The sequence below is a fragment of the Dasypus novemcinctus genome, chromosome 22 (assembly GCF_030445035.2).
Source record: "Dasypus novemcinctus isolate mDasNov1 chromosome 22, mDasNov1.1.hap2, whole genome shotgun sequence".
Lineage (NCBI taxonomy): Eukaryota > Metazoa > Chordata > Mammalia > Cingulata > Dasypodidae > Dasypus > Dasypus novemcinctus.
Genome location: NC_080694.1, coordinates 65,048,815 through 65,070,882, shown reverse-complemented (window position 1 = coordinate 65,070,882; position 22,068 = coordinate 65,048,815). Strand labels below are relative to the sequence as shown.

General features: G+C 47.4%; 1 protein-coding gene and 1 long non-coding RNA gene across 2 annotated transcripts in view; both read right to left on the bottom strand.

Moving 5' to 3' along the window:
• Window positions 1-9,054: 9,054 nt before the first annotated feature.
• Window positions 9,055-15,523, bottom strand: LOC101413764 (saoe class I histocompatibility antigen, A alpha chain-like). The gene is made up of 7 exons (XM_004475327.5): window positions 15,402-15,523; window positions 15,007-15,276; window positions 14,483-14,758; window positions 13,650-13,925; window positions 13,428-13,535; window positions 13,010-13,042; window positions 9,055-12,642 (listed from the first exon to the last, which is right to left on the bottom strand). The coding sequence occupies exons 1-7, from the start codon at window positions 15,463-15,465 to the stop codon at window positions 12,638-12,640; spliced, it is 1,032 nt and encodes a 343-aa protein (XP_004475384.1). The 5' UTR covers window positions 15,466-15,523; the 3' UTR covers window positions 9,055-12,637.
• Window positions 15,524-16,002: 479 nt separating this feature from the next.
• LOC111759641 (uncharacterized) overlaps window positions 16,003-22,068 on the bottom strand; it is a 33,702-nt gene continuing 27,636 nt past the window's right edge. The window contains exon 3 of the long non-coding RNA XR_002793563.2: window positions 16,003-19,549. This is a non-coding gene — a long non-coding RNA (uncharacterized lncRNA). The remainder of the gene's footprint in view (window positions 19,550-22,068) is intronic.

Here is a 22,068-nt window from a genome sequence, read left to right as displayed (position 1 = left end):
AAAGTATTAGTGCTGGGGAAAGTCAATTGTGTAAGGAAGGAAAAAGTGTGAAGTAGTATTGGTGATATATGTTTACAAAGCAACAATATGAGTTCTGGGAGGATGGAGGTTAGATCATGTAAATTGTGTAGAGTTATAGTAGTAGGAAAGTACCTATAATGAGGTAGACGACTGAATATGGGAGGAATGTGGTACGTACTAAGAGGCTATTGTTTTCGTGAGAGAGGGAAAGAGAAAAGAAAGGTAATAGTTTCAGGGACGAATACCAGATGGAAAACTAAACAAAGGTATTAGAAATTAAGAATTAGATTGTGGATCAAAGAAAGGGAGATGGAATATAGGAGAGATAGCAGATGGTGGAGGATATCAAGTTGTAGGAGAAAGGGGATAGTGTAGATAGGCTAAATCTATTCACAGAGAAATGAGGCAGTGGAGGGTGAGGAAACCCAGCAAATGTGAGGTATTTCCTGTAGGACCTATTGTATTGTTAAGGTAAAATAGTATAAGAAGAATATTGGGGACAAGAAAGAGAGGATTGAAAAAAAAAAAAAAGAACAACAAGAACAACAACAACAACAAAAAATAAAAAATAAAAAAAATAAAAAAAATAAAAAACAAAAAAAACACAAAGAACAGAAACCCTGCCGCCAGGCTTGGCTGGGCTCAGCTGGGCTCCGGTCCCCCGCCCGCCGCCCGCCGCGGCTCGGCTGGGCTCGGCTGAGCTCGGCTTCCCCGCCCACCGCCCGCCGCCGCGGCGCAGCGCGGCTCGGCTCTCCCGCCCGCCGCCCGCCGGGGCACGGCTAGGCTCGGCTGGGCTTGTCTCCTTCGCCCGCTGCCCGCCGTGGCACAGCGCGGCTCGGCTCTCCCGCCCGCCACCCGCCGCGGTGCTAGCTGCCTCGGCTCCGCCTACCCAAGGAGGGAGTCCTCCACACGTAGCTGGGATCTCCGTGTATATTTCACAGATGGATCCTCTCTGTTACCTTCCCTCCAAATCGATGTCTAGACACCTCCGGACCAGGAAAAATCCCGAAACAGCCGGTCCCAAAGAGTCTCCAACGCCTCCCAGCCGATTCCCCCCAGGAGCTAGTAACCGGAAGTTCACTCAGCCGCCATCTTGCCTCTCCCTCCTGAAAAGTCCCAAATTATATCTTATAGACCAGTCCTTTCCGTTACCTTCCCACCAAATCGATGTCCAGACACTTCCTGCCCTGAGAAAATCCTGAAAAAGCCTGGTCCCGGAGAACCTCCAGCGGTGCCCAGCTGCCTCTTCCCAGGAGAGACGGCAAGGCAAGCTCACTCAGCCACCATCTTGCCGGAAGTCCCCTCTATTTCTCATCACAGCTTCTCAAAGGGTAGGGCTTGACTCTCTTTGAACGCCTCTCAGGAGTACAGCAGTTCCCTTCCTTTAAAATCAGAAGCATTTCCACCATCTTCTTCCTTTTTAAAAGCCAACTTTATTAATTCTTCTGCTTTCTTCAAATAATCTCTCTCACCAAACTTGAGTTTTAAGTGTCCAGGAAAGAGGGTATGACTTTGCTTTTTTTCTTCTGTTTAATTCTGGTCACTGTCATAAGCAACAGTCCCTAGTTCTGAACAATTTGAGCAAAGATGGAGACCAAAATTTCTAAAGGGAAAGTTTTGACTGGAGGCCATTCCATTCCCTAATTCAACAAGAGAATTCACATCCATAGCAAATGATATCAGATCATGGTGGCTGGAAAAGCCTTCCCTACCACACTCAGGAAAGCTCTGTCAACAAGGCAATCAGGGGCAGTGGACTTGGCCCAGTGGTTAGAGAGTCCGTCTACCACATGGGAGGTCCACAGTTCAAACCCCGGGCCTCCTTGACCCGTGTGGAGCTGGCCCATGCACAGTGCTGATGGGCGCGAGGAGTGCCCTGCCACACAGGGGTGTCCCTGTGTAGGGAAGCCCCATGTGCAAGGAGTGCACTGCATAAGGAGAGCCGCCCAGCGTGAAAGAAAGTGCAGCCTGCCCAGGAATGGTGCCTCACACACAGAGAGCTGACACAACAAGAAGACGCAGCAAAAAGAAACACAGATTCCTGTGCCGCTGATAAAAGGACAAAGAAGATGCAGCAAATAGACACAGAGAACAGACAAACGAGGGGGGTAGAGGGGAGAGAAATAAATACATAAATAAACCTTAAAAAAAAACAAGGCAATCAGAATAAGCTTCAGCAAGACTAATCCATTAAGAACTACCTTTAATTACTCCAGCCTTGAAAAGATTTCCAAGCTGTTCACTATTAGAAGGAGTGGGAATATTTGCAGAAAACTGTGACCGATCTTCAGCAGTCTTCTCTCTTCAGTGCCTCTGCTGTTGCCACCCTCTGGGACCCTCAGCTGGGCAGTCCTGGCTGAAGGGCAACAGTGAAGTGGCCAGGGGCGGGGGCTTCACCATGGCACCTCTGCCCAGGGGAGGGTCCTTAAACTTTCCTTTTCTAGTTGCCATCACTAGGATATAGTAATAGAATTGATATTTATGTGATGAACTTGCATCCTGTGACCTTGCTAAATTCACTTCTTAATTCTGGTAATTTTGTGGGGTGGTTTGTGGTTTTCTAACATGTATTATCATGCTGGTTGCAAATAATGGCAGTTTTACTTCTTCCTTTACTATCTTTAGGACTATCATTTCATTTCCTGCCTTCTTGTACTGCTTAGGATGTCCAGAATAAGGTTAAATAAAAACGGTGCAAATGGACCTAACTACTTGATCTTAGGATTTAGCCTTTCATCATTGAGTATGAAGTTTGCATAGACTTTCACTGATGCCTGGATCCACGTGAAGGAAACTGCTTTTTTTCCCCTAGTTTACTGAGAGATTTTGTCTTGAAAAGGAGGTGCATTTTCACAACTGCTTTTCCTGCAGTTTGGTGACAGGTGTTTGTGCTTTATTCTATTAATTTGGAGACCTGAGATGAGTTGCAGATACTAACCCATCTTTGCAGTCCCAGCTAGTTCAATTAGGCATGATCTATAATATTCTTTATGTATTTTTGCATTTGATTTACTCACATTTTATATAGATATTTGAGCCCAGGATCATGAGGGACAGTGTGTACTTCTCTTTCCTTAAGGTGTCTTTGCCTAGATTTGAATGAGGGTCATGCTGGACTAGTACAGGATTTGGGAATTGTTCCTGCCTTTAATATGTAAGAGGGTTTTGTATACAATTGATATAATTTCTTTATTTTGTGGTTGATACAATTCAGCAATGAGAGCTTCTTTGCCTGGAGTTTAATGTATGGGAAGGTTTTCAATTACTAATTCCATTTTTACAATTGATAAAGGGAAGAATGAAATTTTTAAATTTCTCCTTTTGTAATTTGTGTTTTTCAAGGAAACTGTTCATTTCATCTAGGCTGTGAAATTTATTGGCATTTTCCCTTGCCCTTTTAATTTCTAAAGAGTCTATACAGATAACCTTTCTTTCATTCTTGATATATGTAACTTATGTCTTTTTGTCTTGGTCAATATAACCACAGGTTTATAAAGTGTACTGATGTTTCCCTAGCAAACAAGCTTTCAGTCTCATTGTTTTTCTCTGTTTTCTATTTCACTGATTTTGTGTCTTATCTTTATTATTTCTTTCCTTCTGCTTGCTTTGGACAACTGCAGAACTCACGTCTTCTGTTATCTTCATCTCAATTATCATGAATCCTTGTCTTATTGGTTGTCCAGTGTAAGAAAAACGTTGTTTCTTACATTTTTAAAAATTTGAAGTTGATTAGGTCAGGAAAGTTCATCTGGTTGCTGTTTTTACATCATGATCCAAAGCAAAATTCCAAACTGAGTTTCTAATAGAATTTGTTGTATTTTTTAAATTCAGAGAAGTATATTTGGTTCTTTCCCAAAATAGCTAGGTCATTTTAAGTTTCCCATGTTCTGCAGGAAGTTTCAAGATAATCGTTTGATTCTTTACATAAAATAATTTCTATATGTCATGATTCCAATACTGAAGTTTTATGAGGCTATGTTTTTGATCTATTTCTTTCTGATTCTTGATCATGTTGACATTTTAAATTTCATTTATAAGTTTCTTTTAAAGATTTATTTTATTTATTTCTCTCCCCTTTCCCCCCCCCCCCCCAACCCGGTTGTCTGTTCTCTGTGTCTATTTGCTGCGTCTTCTTTGTCTGTTTCTGTTGTTGTCAGCAGCACAGGAATCTGTGTTTTTTTTGTTGTTGTTGCATCATCTTCTTGTGTCAGCTCTCTGTGTGTGCAGCACCATTCCTGGGCAGGCTGCACTTTCTTTCACGCTGGGTGGCTCTCCTTATGTGGTGCACTCCTTGCGCTTGGGGCTCCCCTACATGGGGGACTCCCCTGCGTGGCATGGCACTCCTTGCATGCATCAGCACTGTGCATGGGCCAGCTTCACATGGTCAAGGAGGCCCAGGGTTTGAACTGTGGACCTCCCATGTGGTAGATGGATGCCATAACCACTGGGCCAAGCCTGCCGCCCTTATAATATTTTTGACACATAGGTTAAAAAATGGACTTCTCTAGAGGCTCTTGTTTCCTTCTTCCAATTTTCAGATCACGACAAATCCAGGATATTACATGCTAAATCAGTGGCTTGAAGTTATTTTGTTCCACAGGTGAGACACATTTGTACAATAAACCACAGGAGAGCTGGCTGGTGGTTACAATTTCTCAGAAACAGTTGCTTTTTCCTTCCCACCACTCAGCCCACACCCTTGGCTAAAAGGCACACTTTTCCTTGGGGGATGAGACAAATTTATTTGGTTCCTCCCTTAGTCTGAGGCTATGAACTTTGGATTCCCAGATTAAGTTTCCCATGTTCTGCAGAGACACACTCGGGCACAGTCATAGCAATGTGAGTGCGTATTCCTGCTGGGGACACCCAACCAGAATCTTCCAGGGAAAAGTTCAGAGGACAGCACCCAACTCCACCCATCACAGGTTTCTATTTCTTCCCTGATAGCTCAATCTCTGGGACACAGACCATTCTCTCTGTGCTGTCATTGTCACAGGAACCTTCACCCTCACTTCACAAGCTAAAATACATTACCTGAAGGTGTCTGACATGTGACCAGTTTGCCTCCTCCCACTTGTTACAGCCCAAGGAGAACCAACTCCTCAGAGCTGAGGTCCTTGTGCAGACCTGCCACGGTGGGCACTGGTGTACCTTCCTGCTGTATTCAATGCCTCTCCTAGACCTTTTAAAATGAATGTCTGTTCTGTCCTTGTGTCCACGACAGCTAAAAAACCTGTGATACATCATCAAAGTGGGGTTTGTCATAAAGGCTAGAGATACTCTCTGCCCACATAAGGTCCTCTGCTTTCTCATTGCAGCTTCTCAAAGGGTAGGGCTTGACTCTCCTTGAACACCTCCTAAGAGTACAGCAACTCCCTTCCTATAAAATCAGAAGCAGCTTCACCATTTTCTTCTTCCTTTTTAAAACCCAGCTTTATTAATTTTCCTGCTTTCTCCAAATAATCTTCCTTGCCAAACTTCAGTTCCAAATGTCCATGAAAGAGTATATGACATTCTCCTTGTTCTTCCGTTTTATTCTGGTCACTGTCAGAAGCAACAGTCCCTATATGGTATCTGAGTAAAGACGGAGACCAAGAGTTCTAAAGGGAGTTTTGATTGGAGGCCATTCCATTCCCTAGCTCAGCAAGAGAATCTACATCCACAGCGAGCAACATCAGATCACTGGGGCTGGAGAAGCCTTCCCTGCTACACTTGGGAAAGCTATCAAGGAGCCAATCCAAATAAGATTCAGCAGGACCAATCCATTCAGAACTGCCTTTAATTACTCCAGCCTTGAAAGGATCTTCAGGCTGTTACTATTAGAAGGAGATGGAATATTTGCAGAGAACTGTGGCCAATCTCTCTTCAATAAGTGTCATCAAGTTTCCAAAAACTGTTCCTTTAGCAAATGGAGGAAACAATTCTGAATGGTGGAATAAGTTTTTGTGAATTTGCCCAAGTTCTCTGTGCAATTTCTTAAAGTCACAGTATCTTCCATACTCTTCTTTTCTGGACATCTGGATTCCTTCCTGAAACAACCTAAGGTGACCGGACACACTGTGTAGCCACTGTGGTGTCACTGGGACTGGGTGACTGCAGAAATGGGGGAGATCCACACCCGCTCCTGGCAGAGCTCCTGCTCTCACCACCTCTGCCACTGCTGCCTGCTGGGACACTCAGGGCGACCCTGGGCCAGGCAGACCTGGCTCCAGGGAAGCAGCAAAGTGGTCAAGGGGTGGGGGCTTCACCACAGCCCCTCTGCTTAGGGGAGGGTCTTTAAATTTTCATTTTCTGGTTGCCATCACTAGTATGTAGAAATAGAATTGATTCATATGTGCTGACCTTGCATCCTGTGACCTTGCTAAATTCATTTCTTAATTCTGGTAAATTTGTAGGGTTTTTTATTTTTGTGTGTGGTTTTCTAACATGTATTATCATGCTGGTTGCAAATAATAGCAGTTTTACTTCTTCCTTTACTATCTATAGGGCTTGCATTTCATTTTGTGCCTCCTTGAACTGCTCAGACATCCAGAATAAGGTTAAACAAAAATGGTGAGAATGGACCAAACTACTTGATCTTAGGATTTAGCCTTTCATCATTGAGTATGATGTTAGCATAGACTTTCATGATGCCTGGATCCACATAGAGGAATCTGCTTTCTCTTCCTAGTTTGCTGAGAGATTTTGTCTTGAAAAGGAGTTGCATTTTTGCAAATGGTTTTTCTGCAGTTTGGTGACACGATGTTTGTGCTTTATTCTCTTAATTTGGAGACCTGAGATGAGTAGCGGATATTAACCCACATTTGCAGTCCCAGCTAGCCCAATTAGGCATGATCTATAATACTTTTTATGTATTTTGCATTTGGTTTACTCACATTTTGTGTGGATATTTAAGCCCAGGATCATGAGAGGCAGTGTTCTATACATCTCTTTCCTTGTGATGTCTTTGCCTGGTTTTTGAATGAGGATAATGCTGGACTTGTACAGGAATTGGAAATTGTTCTCACCTTTAATATGTAAGAGGGTTTTGTATACAATTGATATTATTTATTATTATGTTTGATACAATTCAGCAATGAGAGCTTCTCAGCCTTGAGTTTAAATTATGGGAAGGTTTTCAATTACTAACTTTCTAAAGAGTCTGTGCAGATAACCGTTCTCTCATTCTTAATATATGTAATTTTTATCTTTTTATCTTGGTCAGTCTAGCCAGAGGTTTATAAAGAATACCGACATTTCCCCAGCAAACAAGGTTTTAGTCTCATTGTTTTTCTCAATTTCCTATTGCACTGATTTGGTTTTATCAAAATTATTTCTTTCCTTCTACTTGCTTTGGACAACTGTAGAACCTGTGCCTTTTGTTATCTTCATCTTAACTACCATAAATACTTGCATATGTTGTCCAGTGTTTGAAAAATATTTTTTCTTACTTTTTTTTTTTTGGTTTTGAAGTTGTTTAGATCAAGAAAGTTCATCTGGTTGCTGTTTCTACATCATGAACCAAACCAAAATTCCAAACTGAGTTTCTAATTGAATTTCTTGCATGTTTTAATTGAGAGAAGTATATTTGGTTCTTTCACAAAATATCTAGGTCATTTTAAGTTTCCCATGTTCTGCAGGAAATTTCAAGCTAATCATTTTATTCTTTACACAAAATATTTTCTATATCTCGTAATTCCAATATTGAAGTTTTCTGAGCTTATCTTTATCATCTATTTTCCTGATTCTTGATCGTGTTGACTTTTTTCTAATTCATTTATATATTTCTTGCTATGAGCTGCACTTCTGCCTTGTGAAAGTGAATAAAATCTTTGACACAGAGATTAAATATGGAATTCTCTAAAGGCTTTTGTTTCCTTCTTCCAATTTTCAGATCACCACCAATCTAGGACATTACACACTAAATTCATGGCTTGAGGTTATTTTGTTCACGGGTGAGGGACATTTGGACAACAAACCACAGGAGGGCTGGCTGGTGGTTACAATTCCTCAGAATCAGTTGCTTTCTCCTTCTCACCACTCAGCCCCTGTCCTTGACTAAAAGGCACATTTTCTCAGAAATCTCTTCCTTGGGGGATGAGACAGATTTCTTTTGTTCCTCCCTTACTCTGAGGCTATGAACCTTTGGATTCCTAGATTTACAGGGTCGTAGACTGACTCCTATTTCACTCCCACAAGAAAAAGGTTTGGTATTAGCTCCTGTCTACTTTAGGGTGTGAGCCACAGAAATTAAAGATAGGATTTTGAGATTTGAAAATAGCTGACAGGATGATTGCGAGTAACCTCTCTAGATGCCTTTCTACATAGACTTTGGCCTAAATTATTTTTTCTTTAACACTAATTAATGGTCTTATGCTTTCCCTCTTATTTTAATTCTACTTGGTGAAAGAGACAGCCTTAAAAGCCCACCCACCATATTACTGAAAATGGAATTCCCTTAACTACCCATTAACTCCTTCCTGCCTAGTACTGGACACCAGGGTAGGTGCTGGAACACGGTCCATCTCCCCCAGTGCTCCTCAGAGTGGTCAGGGGCCAGCGCTGCTCTGTGGACCATTTACCAGCCACAGTGAGACCCAGACTGAAAATGAAACTAAGAGCAACAAGGAGCCCCTACCTTATCGTGTCCCAGACTGGAGACACGCAAACAAAGGGGGAGTGTTTACATCATGCCCTTGGGTCTGCTAAAAAGTGTGTTGACCAGCTGCTCATGACCAGACTTGGAGGAGCACTGTGTCTAAACCTGAGGAGTGTATTAGACACTTATGGGGGTTGCATAAAAACTATGAAGGTTATGGGTTCTCTCCACAGAAATATGCGCATGGACAAGGAAATATAAAAGGTATTTGAAATGTCAGTGCACACATACTCCTCCGAAGTCTTAGAGATCTGGGGTTTTTTAATCTGACTATGAGAAAAAGACAGGGAGAGATGTTTTCAGAAATAATGTATCCATCCAGCAATGCCCTCTACTTATTTGTGAAGATAACTGACAAAAACAAATAGTGAAACCCATGAAAGAATATAAGGGAATGCGCTGAAAGATGTCATTTATTAGTCACTCATTTAGCCAATCAAACCCAAGTGTCATCAAAGTACAAGATAAAGTTCCAGTCTGATCCCGGCTCCAGGAATTGACATCTGTCCTCACTTTCCATCCTCCATGTCCATCCTGCAGCACCTGGGCCTCTTCCCACATCAGGGAATTCCACACTTAAGGAGATTTGGTGGAAGCAGAGCCACCACCCGCCATGAAGAGGGAAGCTCACCTTCCCAACACGCTTGAGCTGGACACAGAGGAGCCTTGGCCTCCCCGTCAGACCACAGCAGACTCTGGCTCAGGACGCGCTGACCCAGTGATGCCAGGACAGTGCACAGTCCAGTGGGCAGGGGTGCGTGGTCTTTTACCTGTAGGTCCCACGTCCAGAACCAGGCCAGTGGGTAGCCAAGCCCCTTGCACAGCAGCAGTGGCCTTGGTTCCCACAGGGACCTGTCCTAGGGCGGGTTGTGGATTCTGACCCCGGCTATGTAGCCTCAAGCTCCTTGTTCTGTGGCTTTCCCCAAAATTAAGTGAGTCCCCGGATCACATTTATGAATTCCTTACATTGAAATTAGAAAACTCTAAAATCCATTGCTTGCACCAAGAAGTGTGCATGAAATCCATTAAGATACAGGAACATAGCAAGTATTCAGAGATTTAATTTACGGCGAACATTGAACTACTTTATAAATCCCCACCTGGCTATACTGCATTGTAGAGAATGTGCATGCATTTCCCACTATCACCCTCATAACCAATGACAGATTTCCTTTTCTTTTCCAGAAAGGACTTTTTTATATGGTTTAAGCACCATATGGGCCAAAACACTCATCATTGGAAGAAGAAGCTTCACCATCCAGCTGAGCCAGGACAGCCTAAGGGGCTTGTGATGAAACACTCAGGCTTCTCCCCAGACCCCCATCTCAGGACATGGGGTGAGAGGCGAGAAGGCACATTCCACCACCCCCAGCAGAGCTGGAACACAGACACATGGCCTCACTGGTCTGGGTTCTTGCTCTAAAGACAGAGCTGAAATATAGCAACTCAGCACCCCCTTGTTATGAACATAGAACCTTGTGCTCCACCCAGACCTTCTGGATCCTTGTGGGATGTCCACGAGGTTCCTGTGCACAGAGAATTTTGGGGCTCCCTGGTCTATGTGTCTTCCAGACACAGTGATAAAGCTTTATGGTCACTCCAGGGTGGTCCATGGATGGTTGAGCTCTGGGAGGTGCAGGGGTTAGTCCTTGTTCCTCTCCTTTTATAGCTAATCACACTCTGGGTAACCGCATCTTCTCCTTTGGTGCAAAATATCACTTATATGGCATTGCCCCCAAATCTGTGTCTCCAGCCCAGACACTTCTCTTAATCTACAGATTCATATATCCAGTGGCAACTGACAACCTCACTTATATTTCTGATGGACATCTCAGATTCAACTTTTCCTAAACAGAATGCCTGTAATGACCCTTCAACTATCCTCCTTCCAGAGCCTTTCCCACCTGCACTGACCACTCTACCTTTCTATTTGCAACTCTTCTTCTTCCAATAGATGAACTTTTTCATGTTTTCCTAATTGCTTGTTTTCTCACAGCCCAAATCTGATCCATTAGGAAACCCTATAATATTTATAAATATACACTTCTACTTCCCACTCTTTTGCCTGCTCCTATCCCAGGCAGAGCAAGTCACATCTCTTGTTTGAACACTGCACTAATTTCATCCTTTTTTCCCTACTCCCTCACTCCCCCTCTCCTCTCATTGCTGTCCTCAACACAGAAGCCCAAGTAATTGTGTAAGAGAAATCACAACATGGGTCTCCTTTTCAAAACATCTTTTAAGTCCATCTCACACAAAAAAGTTAAACTTTCCCATATCGACAAGGCCCCCAAGATCTGGCCGACCTCTGTTCATCTCCATGATGCTGCTGCAGCCACTCTGCCTCCTGCGACGTGCTGCCTGGTTCCCTGCTTGGGAAGACCTTCCCAGACATCCTCAGGGATATGCCCTTCATGATTTTCAAGCTTTCCTCCAAGGTCACAGCCCCAGTGAGGCCCACACTGACCACCCGTGTTCACAAAGAGCTTTCCATTTGACGAAGGCCAGAGATTTTGACTGTTTTTAGTTCTCAAAAGTTTCCCAGAAGCTAAAAACAGGCATCCTCCACAGTCCTCCACAAATACCAGGTACAGGGGTGGTCAGGGACGACCCTCTCCCCCGCCCCCGGGCCTTTGCTAACACAGCTGTGGTCTCCTGGCAGCAATAGCACAACCTCTCTACTCACCTTGACACTGAGGCCGCCAGGACTGTCCTCAGAAGTGCTGCTCTCCCTCCCCTCCCCTCCATCCTCTGTGACTACAGCCCAATTTCAACTTCCTCCAAGACAAGAGCAATCCAGGCTAAGACCCCATTGCCCACCTGCGGGTCTACACTAGGGTCTGCTCTACAAATCCATGGGCTTGGGCTGCAGCCAGCATTGGGGTCAGGGGAGCTGGGTAAGGGCAGAGAGGGAGGGCAGGTGGCAGAGAAGGACCAAACCACCAGGAGTTAAGTAAAGTTGAAACGTTGATTCTCCTCAGTGTTAATTCCTGAACTGATTCCTTATAAAAGATGAGGGAAAGTGAGGAAAGACCAACCAGGTAACAGCCCAGCAAGAGGCAGGAGTTCAGCAGTCTGGAAATCAGTTTCTTGTACCAGAGACGCTCATGGGCAGGAGCTGCCCTGGGCCTCGTGGGTCAGGGATGGTCAACATGACACCTGCTGGAGTCAGAGACAGGGACACAGAGCAGGAGGAGAGCAGACATCGTGGAGAAGAGCAAAAAAAGCCAAATTCCTCCATCATCAAAGAACATCATAAAGTGAACAAGAAATGAGGGGTGCGAAGGGCAACCAGGCTGAGCCAGGATGACCAGCCACACGAGCCCTCACTGCCCCAAGTTCTGCAGATGGGACAAGGCTAGGTGACGTCTGAGACCCTGTGACTTCAGGTCCTGAAGGGACAGAATCCTACTGCAGGGACAAGGACACAGGAGCAGTGAGCATGGCCCAGTCAAGGAATGGACAAGTCAAAGCCCACGTGGACAGAGCACGGACTGGGCACTGGTCTATCCACCCTCTACTCCTCTCAGCAACACTCAATATAGCAGACACACAGTTCTGGAAAGCTCTCAGGACAACTTAATTCCTCTCTTTAGTTTCAGAATCTTCTCCTTCAATTGATTCCTCAATTCCACCTAATAGCAAGGATTTGTAAAAGCAAAATCATAGCATGTTCACATTTTCAGGGGAAGCAGGAAGGGGCAGTTCAGTGTACCATGAAGTAAGACAGGGCTGTGGACGCTCCACATCCAGCTCTCCTGAGCAGGATGGTCGGTGGGGGCAGGGAACACAGTCAGTGTGGGGGACGTGGGGACAGGGGCGAGCTACCTCCCCATCCTCCAGTATACAACAGGAATGCAGATACACCGATGCCAGCTGAGGAAGGAAAGTCTTCACATCCCAAGGAAGGGGGTCTTGAAGTCACACGAGGGGCATGAACAGCTCTGGAATCTCTCCATCCCCCATGAGGCAGCTTTGTCACACTACAGAAGAAAATAATCAAGAGCATGTTCAGGTCGTCTCTGTAAATGGTGACGTCATGACCAGCCCTCCACAGTCCTCATATCCACGTCCAAGGAATCCCCAGGACGCAGGTGTGTCCTCTCGGCCCAGCCCCTCTCCCCTTTCAGTCCCCCAGGGTCTCAATTCTAGAAGCCACGAGAGACACATCAGAGCCCTGGGCACTGTTTCTGGCTGGAGAGGAACAAACACAGGGTCTAGTCAGAGCCACAGGGAGATGTGAGTCAAAGAAGGATGGGGTGAGCTGCCCTGTGGGCTCCGTCTACACTCCCCAAAGTCTCAGGTCAGCCTTGACCCTCCACACCACCTCCTCCTCCGTTCCCCACTTACAAGCAGCCTGAGTGTAGCTCCCTCCTGTTCCACCTGTGGAAAAATGAGTGAGAGCAGGACATGAGGTCCTGAGAACTAGTCCTGGATCCAGGGAAGATTCCAGAACCATGACTGCAGACCTGGGGCAGGATCAGGAAACACAAGGTAGGAGATGTGTGGGCTGGACCTTCTGCCCTCCTGGAGATCTGTCCTCAGCAGCCCCTTCCCTCTGACTGCTGGGAACAGGGGCCTCCACGTCATCACTGGGGACATTGTCCTAATTCTCTTACAGGTTTTAAAAGTAAGTGTAGTAACAGGCCCAGACTGGATGGGCACGTGTGTGAGGAGGGGCTTCTCGGCACCAGGAAGGGGCAGGGCACACTGCTACTCAGGCTGGAAACCCCCCTGGACAAGAAACTCAGACCTGCCCCTCCCCTACCTGAGCTCCTCCTCCTCCAGATCAGAACTCCAGCCACCACGGGCACTCCAAAGATGACCAGGGCAGCCATGATTCCCACGATGAGAATGGGGGGCTGGGAAGGTGGCCCTGAGAAGAGGGGAAGGTCAGGGGCCCTGACCCCAGGCTCAGCCCTGATCCTACTGGAGGAGCTGAGAAGGGCTCCTGCTTCCCTAGAAGAGGCCCCCACCTCGTCCCACTTACCCCATCTCAGGATGAGGGGCTTGGGCAGCCCCTTGTGCTGCACCTGGCATGTGTATCTCTCTTCCTCCCCAGAAGGCACCACCACAGCCGCCCACTTCTGGAAGGTTCCGTCCCCCGCAGGCCTGGTCTCCACAAACTCCATGTCCTGGGTCTGGTCCTCCCCGTCCCGCTGCCAGGTCAGCGTGATCTCCGCGGGGTAGAAGCCCAGGGCCCAGCACCTCAGGGTGACCCCCCGGTCAGAGATGGGGTGGCGGGTCACGTGTGTCTTTGGGGGGTCTGTGTGAAGGTCAGAAACTTCAGGAACTTTCCATTTCTCTCCTGGCTATTCTAACAGTGCTCATGTGACCCCCAGGAATGGACAGGACAGTTTTGGGGGGCAGTGGAAGCCCCACACACCAGCCTGGACTTGGGGTTCTGGGATAAGTCCTATTCTTGGAAGTTCTGGGGTCAGGTGAGACCGTCCAGTGAAGGAGGCCCCAGGTGTGTGATGTGAGCAGGGACCTCTAGACCCGACCTAGTGGAGGCTGAGGGGCTCAGAAAAGCTGCAGAAACAAGGCCTGAGAACGTCCTGGTGGTCCCCAAGGCTGACCTGCTGCCCAGGTGCTTCAGGGATGGTCTCCATCCCGGGGGAGGCTGGACCCTCCACTGTCCTGACAGAGGGCGGGGCCTCTGCGAGTCACTCAGGGTTCAGGGTCTGGACACCTGGGCCCACCCCGCCCCTGGGCCCCAGGCAAGAGAGTGTTCCTGCATCTACTGATTTCCCCCTCCCCGTGGACGCAGGTGAGGGCGCAGCCCAGCCCGAGGAGATCGGGGAGGGCCCCGGGCCCCTGTACCTGTGCGCAGCAGCGTCTCCTTCCCCCTCTTCAGGAATCTCTGCAGCCACTTCACACAGTTCTCCTCCAGGTAGGCTTTCTCATACTGCGCAACCCTCCTCTCCTCCCACTTGCGCCGGGTGATCTGCGCCGCCGTGTCCGCCGCCGTCCAGGAGCGCAGGTCCTCGTTGAGGGCGATATAGTCGGCGCCGTCGTAGGCATATTGATCATACCCGCGGAGGAGGCGCCCGTCGGGGCCCACTTCGCAGCCATACATCATCTGGTAGATGTGAGACACTGATCCCGCCCCCGCGATCAGTCCCTCCCACCTGCTCGCCCCTTGCCCACGGCCGCCCCCGGCGCTTACTGGTCAGGGCCCCTCTGGTCTAATCAGGAAACGAAACCGTGGAGAAGTCCCTCCCGCGATCCCGTGTGGGGGTCCCGGGTCGCGGCCTCGGGGTGCAGTGGGGACTCGAGACTCGGGATGACCCCGGCCCGTCCTGGGGATCCCGGTCGTGCGTGGACCCCGGGCCCCCGTGGCTCACCGGCCTCGCTGTGGTTGTAGTAGCCGCGCAGGGTCCGCAGGTACTCCCGGAAATCCTTCCAGTTTGCCTTGGCCCTCCGCGTCTGCTCCCCCCAGTACTCGGGCCCCTCCTGCTTCACCCACGGCGCCCGCGGCTCCAAAGTCGGATTAACCGCGTCGCTGTCGAACCGCACGCCCTGCCAGTCGTCCACGTAGCCCACGGCGAGGTAGTGGGTGTCCCCGCGCTCGGGCCGGGACACGATGGTGCTGAAATACCTGAGGGAGTGGGAGCCTGGGGGGACGGAAAGGGGCGGGGTCAGCGTGGAGGGTGAGTGCACCGAGACGCGGCTTCCAGGGTCCTGCCCCCCCAGGTCCCCTCGCCCCCTCCGGGGCAGCGCCCCCCGCCCCCGCACTCACTCGCCAGGGTCTGGGTCAGGGCCAGGGTCCCCGAGAGCAGCAGGAGGAAGGTCCCCGGCGCCATGGCCGGATCCCCGGGTCTGGAGGAACCTGAGTCCGGGCAGGTGGGGGCGGGCTCTGGATGGGCCGCGGGGCCGGCGATTGGCTTCTCCAGAACCGGGCCCGCAGTGGGAGGCCGCCTGGGCCCGCGTCACGAGGGTCGGGGCAGAAGGACCTGACTCGGGTTGGAAGATGGAAAATGAAACTGCTGGGACCCAGGACTCCCCCCTCGGCCTCCCCGCCCCACTCGCCAGCCTCGGGGGCTCCCTGAGAGCGAGACCGGGTCCTGGACTGGCCCGACCCCTCCCCTGCACCTGCACCGAGCACTCGGTCACCCCCTCAGTGAGGCCTGGTCCTGACTAGTCACAGCTTACACTTTAGTGAGGACCCCGAGGAGATTCTGGTGACATCTACTGCTACTGACCATATTAGAATTTAAAATGGAATTGAAAATACAGATTCCTATAGATTAATACTTATCCCAAAACTCATTACAGGTTAATAACTAATTCCAAAAGGAAACAATGTAATAAGAAGAGTTGATCAATTTACATTTGTGCATATCTTTCTTTGCTGACTCAATAGAGCACCCCTGGACTTTCTTCTTAGATTAAATCAGTTATTTGGGTTTGAAAAAACATTCAGGCTCGCATATAAATGTAGTTGGAAAAGAGAGGAGTATTTTTAATAGCCTTTACAGGTGAGTGGTGACATTCATCTATCGTACTATACTAAAAGCATGCAAGTGGAGTTTCTAAAAGTGAGTTGCAGTCTGAAATCTTGAATATTTCATCGTGTGATGTTGAAATCCTCAGGTCTCTCTTTGCACATTGAATGGATCTTGTACTAATGCATAAAGATTTCAATGTAACACTTTGGCCCACTGAGTTATGTAGATCTTCCAGTATAGACAGATTTCTTCACGTTTTTCCAAAAGGTGATATTTATTACAATTAACAGATCCCACCAGAAAATGTGTATTTGAAAGCTGTGAAGCTCAAGGTGATGGATACCACTTTTCAAGCATTCTAATCTTCATTTGAGAGTTTATGTTTTATCATTGGCTGAAGCCAGAGAGATAAAATATGTCAGATCCCATTTCTAATAAAGGATTTCTTCCCAGAATATGTAAAGAACCAAAGAAGACACACAGGTGGCCAATAAGCACCTAAAAACATGCCCAGCGTCACTGTCATTAGGGAAGTGCAGATGAGACCACCATGAGATGCCCCTGCACATACCTGTGCGAATGGCCAAATTAAACCAAAATATAATAAACTGGTGGATTAGTTTCCTGTTGCCAATGGAACAAATTTTCACAATAGGTTATATTAAACAACCAGAATTTATGTTCTCACAATTCTGGAGGTCAGAAATCCAAAATCAATGTCTCTGGTTGGAATCGGCCAGGCCTGGCTCCCTCTGGAGGCTCGAGCAGAGAGAGAACCTGTGTCTTGCCTCTTGCATTTCTGTGGCTGCCAGCTCTCCCTGGCTTCCCGGCTGCATGAGTCTAACCTTAAGGCCAACATCGTCAAATCTCTGCTCGGTCTTCTCATCACCTTCTCCTCTGGTCGTAGTAAAATCTCCCCCTACTTCCTTGTTATGAGATCCATGTGATCACACCTGGGGCCCATGGGAGTAATCCTGGCTAATCCCCCAGCTCTACATCAATTACATATGCAAAGGCCCCTTTTGCCATATAAGGTAATATTCACAGGTTCCAGGGATTAGGATGTAGAGGTCATTGTTGGGTTGGGAAGCGATTTTCAGTCTGTCACAAATGGTGATACCTGCACTGGCAAGGACGTGGAGACCAGGAACCCACACTCCCTGCTGGTAGGAAGGCCAAAAGGTGCATCCACCATGGAAGGCATTTGGCAGGTTCTTAAAATGCTAAGCATGGACTTAAATTACAACCCAGCAATGCCACTCCCAAGTATTTGCTCATCTAATTTAAAAACTTATATTTACTTAAAAACCTGCACAGAAATATAATAACAGCTTAATAATTCCCCAAAACTGATGCAACCACATTTACCTTCTCTATGTGAATGGATAAAACAGTTACTGGTTGTGAAGCAAGTGTAGCTCAGTAGTTTGAGCACGTGCTTCCCACGTCCAAGGTTCTGGGTCCAAGCCACAGAGGCTCATCAAAAAAAATAATAAAAACAGTGATAATCCATTGATCCATAATATACAATACTACTCAGCCATCAAAAGGAATGAGCTATAAATTCATGCAAGATCATAGATGAATCTTAGATGTCTGTTGCTAGTGAAAGAAACCACTCTGGGAAGACTGCATGCTGTCTGATTCCATCTACATGAAATTCTTGAAATATAAGACTATAAATACTGAAAGCAGATCCCTGGTTGCCATGACCTTGGAGACAGTGAAGGTTGTTTAGGTGAAGCAGGAGGTATTTTTAGGTCCCCAACACTAGGCTGTGTGATACTGTTGAGTGGATACATGACACTTTGTCTAAAACCATAAACCTTACAGCACAAAGAATAAATGTTAAGTGTGCAAACTATAAAAAGCTATCCTGGCAAATGAGAAGTCACAGGATGGCTTCAGACTGTGGCAGAAGGATCTAGTTGTGTTACAGGTACCTGGCATGACCTCACTGAAGGAGGGGTGAAGGAGCGACTGGACTGAGGACCTTTGGAAATGGCTAGAAGTTTTAAGAGTGAAGACAAAAGGAACTATGCATAAGCACTGACTGTAGTTGGCAAATTTCTCTCTCATGGGGTAAGGGCTAACAATTTTGAAGTCACTACCCATGTGTATGAGGACTGAACAATAAATATGTGGTGGGTGTTGAGAGCCAAATTTCTCACTGAGAATTGGAGGTTACAGATTTGCAAGGGAGAAAGCCAGCATGACATATATGATAGGGGATTAGAGTTGGAGCCATTGAATCTACTCATGTGTAGATTAATGTAGTTTAGTGTAAACCTTGATATATGTGTATGTATATGTATTATAGATGTGTTACACATGCATTGGTTACACATTTCCTAGTTTTCTCTGCTGAGGACCTAGAAGCAATGAAGCCCCAATAGCAATGAGCAAACCCAATGCCTAAACCTAGTTTCTAATACCATTATCTCCAAACTGAACTAATGGTCCTTGAAGAAAAGGCCGAATCTAGGGCTGGGATAGGAAATACACTGGATGAGTTTGGAGCATATGGGAGTGGGAGCAAGTGAGTATTGTCCAAAACATAAAACCATGAGGACATGTCAGAAGGACTCAGGAGCTAATTGGAAGGGCTCTCTATGACCAAAACTGGAACAATTATTTTTAAGATTTATTTCTTTATTTTACCCACTCCCCAACCACTCCACTGTCTGCTCTCTGTGTCCATTCACTGTGTGTTCTTCTGTGTCTGCTTGTATTCTCATTGGGCTGCTCTGGGAACCCATCCTGGGACCTTCCAGAGTGGGAAAGAGGCAAGCATTCTTTTGTACCACCTCAGCTCCGTGTTCTGTTATGTTTCTTATTGACTTTCCTCAGTGTTTCTTGTTGCATCATCTTGCAGTACAAGCTCTCCGCAATGGCCAGCTCGCCTTCGTGGGGTGACACTCCTGGGGGGGGCACTACTGCATGGACCAGCTTGCCTTCACCAGGAGGACGTGCACATCAAACCCTGGACCTTCCATATGGCAGACGGGAGCCCAACTGCTTGAGCCAGATCCATTTTCCAAAACTGGGACAATCCGAGCAACAAAATAAATAGCACAGAAATGGATTATAGCCGAAAGTACAAAATTAATATCCATGAGCCTGTAAATGACTGGATAAATAATTAAATGCAGCAAGAATAGACAAAGCTCCCAAACACAAGAATTCTCAATGATTCATGTAGATGCTCCACCCTCACTGAGTTGAGCATAAGTCCCCACACATTAAGTGTGGACTGCACAGAAGACGTCCTTCCAAAGAGGACAATGGAAGGGGGATGTGAACAGTCACTTCAGGATGGAGAATCCTGGGAATCACTGCCTTGGCCAGAAAACCCAGCTCAGATCACCAGAGATGAGTAAGGGTCATGCCACATCCTCTTCTTATTCTTTTGAGGTATGGCATCTCTGTGGACTTTTCCCTGAAATTCAGAGAGAGGCATTACACATGCTGACCAAGACTCCTCAAAACTCACAAGGTCACAAACAACAAGGAAAGTCTGAGAAACTGTCACAGCCAGAGGAGCTGAAGAGACTAAATGTGATGCAGTGCTGTGGGTGGGATCCTGGGGCAGGGAGAGGACATGGGGTGAAGCTTATGAAATCCACATGAACTTCAGGTTAGTTATTAAAAATGCATCAATACTGCCTCATTAGCAGAAGCAAAGTGCCAGAGGAATATAAGATGATAATAATGTGGGAAACTGGGGGTTGTCTGTGAGCTCTCTGAACAACTTTACAGTTTTTGTGTAAGTGTAAAATTATTCTAATATTAACAATTTATTTTTTTAAAAAACATCCCTCTGAAAAGGAAAAGAGAGTAATAAAAAATACTTTCTACTCTCCAGGGCTCCCAGGTGATTCATCAAGCGGGCTGGGTGAGGGCTCTGGGAAGAGATGGAAACCTCAAGGAGGCACAAGGGCTGCCGAGCGCCCCTCCTTTCCCACTCCCTGCACCCCTGGGAGTCTGACTCCAGTGGATTCCAGGGATGCTCAGAAGGCAACTTCACCCCCTTTCCCAGCAGTGCTGAACCCCCAGGTCCCCCAGCTCTGCCCCACTCAAGTCCGACCCCTCCTCACGTCAGAATCCTAGAGAGTGCGGCGGCGCCCCCGTGTGCCCACCGGGCGGAGGACAGAAGACCCGCGCTCCCATTTGCCCTCAGGGGAGCCCTCCCCGGGGTCTCCCTGCCTCCGGAGTATTAGGGCAAGTATCTGCACATCAGGGGGCGCCCGCGATCCAGGGCAGGGTCTGTGCGACCACGCTGACGTAGACGTTTCCTCCCTGGGGGTGACCGTGGACTCCGGCCTCAGGGCAGAGCACGATCTCCAGACCATTCCATCTGGTTCCTAGGGCCAAGGTGGACCACAAGCTGGGGGTCCCCCAGCACCAATTCTCCTGCCTCCTAGGAGAGGGCCTTGGTTGCCCACGGCCTTGACGCTTGTTTCTGCTGCTGCTTCCAGGCATGAGGGCGCCTCCTCCAGGAATCCGTCCGTGATTCCCCAACTCTAGGATCTGGGAAAGAGGGAGGATGAGCTCCTCTGGCATTGGCCTAGGGACAAGGGGGGCTCCTGAGAAGAGAAGAGAGGGAGGAAATAGGGACGACTGGGGGATGGAGGCAAAAACAGTGGATGGGAAGGAGCCAGGGAGGAGGGGGCAGCCTCGTGGACACAGTGAGGGGAGGGACGGAGTCTTCTCAGTGAGAAGCAGAGTGGGCTTCTGGCCAGGGCGGGGTGGATGTCTCTATTCTCACCTGGACGGTAATTACTCAGGTGTCACTCTGTACTTGGTTATAAGTTTTAAGTGTCAAGCATTTTTCCGTTTTGCAGGAATGGTAAAATTCAAACACACCCAGGAATAAAAGGAGAGTCAGGGTGAGGGACGGGAAGTGATTGAGGGGAGGCGGCCTCGCAGCTGGAGGCCCCGGAGATGCGGGTCCTGGAGGGCGGAGGGCAGGACGCGGCTTGGGGGCTGGAGACCCTCGTGGACGGCGGGGAGGTGGGCGATAAGACCCGCCCAGGCTCTGCCCACGCACTCCACGAACCCGAGGGCTGACCCCCTCCCCAGACCCTCGACCAGGCACCTGCCCACCATCCCCCACACCAAGGTGGACCTTCCCCCAGGCCGAGCGCAGGAGCCCGGCATCCCGGGCGCGGGTCGTTTCTCCTTCGGGGGCCTTAGCTGTCCAGGTCCCCTCGGCCTCGCCCCCGCCAGCTCCTTGTGCCAAAACCGTTTTTGCAACTTTCAAACATTTGTGGAAAAGTCTATCCTTTCGCCACTGGATTACGTGGAGTTGTCCTGAACACGTGTACCTGTGGTTCTATTTACCCTCTTCATTATGTTCATTGAGCTACCACTGCCCTGAGGCTGCTACTGGAGCTCAGCAGTAAGTTTTCAGATCTGCTCCATGGATCATCCACATTTATTCTTTTAAAAAACTTTTTAAGGCACTTAAGTGATCTATTTCATCTATGTATTTTTCTAAACACTAGAGTAACAGCTGAGTTAGTAATTTGAATCCAGTGAGATAAAAGTGCCTGACAGAACTTTCTAGGAAAATGCTTCCACAATTTATTGAGCTGCTGTTTTCTGTTATTTTTTTACTTTTTTTGAATTTCAAAATAGGTATTTCAAGAAACATTTTGGCTATTCAAAGTCCTTTGTGCTTCTGTATAAATTGTACTATCGGCTTGTCAGTTTATTTTTAAAAGCCTGCCATGATTTTGATTAGAATTGTATTTAAGCAATAAGCCAATTTGGGGACAACTGATTCCTTAATAATGAATATTCCAATCCTTGACACGATATTTCTCCACATTTATTTAGGTTTTTTACTTTCCCTTAGCAGTACTTGTAGATTTCAGTGGAGACATCTTGCACATTTCCTTTAAATTGATACCTATTTTGTTATTACAATGCTGCTATAAATTGAATTTCCAATTT

Coding starts and splice junctions, on each gene's coding strand:
- LOC101413764 (XM_004475327.5), bottom strand. CDS start 15,465: ATGGCGCCGGGGACCTTCCTCCTGCTGCTCTCGGGGACCCTGGCCCTG. Junction 15,277..15,401: donor CCTGACCCAGACCCTGGCGA/GTGAGTGCGGGG, acceptor CCGTCCCCCCAG/GCTCCCACTCCCTCAGGTAT. Junction 13,536..13,649: donor GCCCCTCATCCTGAGATGGG/GTAAGTGGGACG, acceptor CCCTCTTCTCAG/GGCCACCTTCCCAGCCCCCC.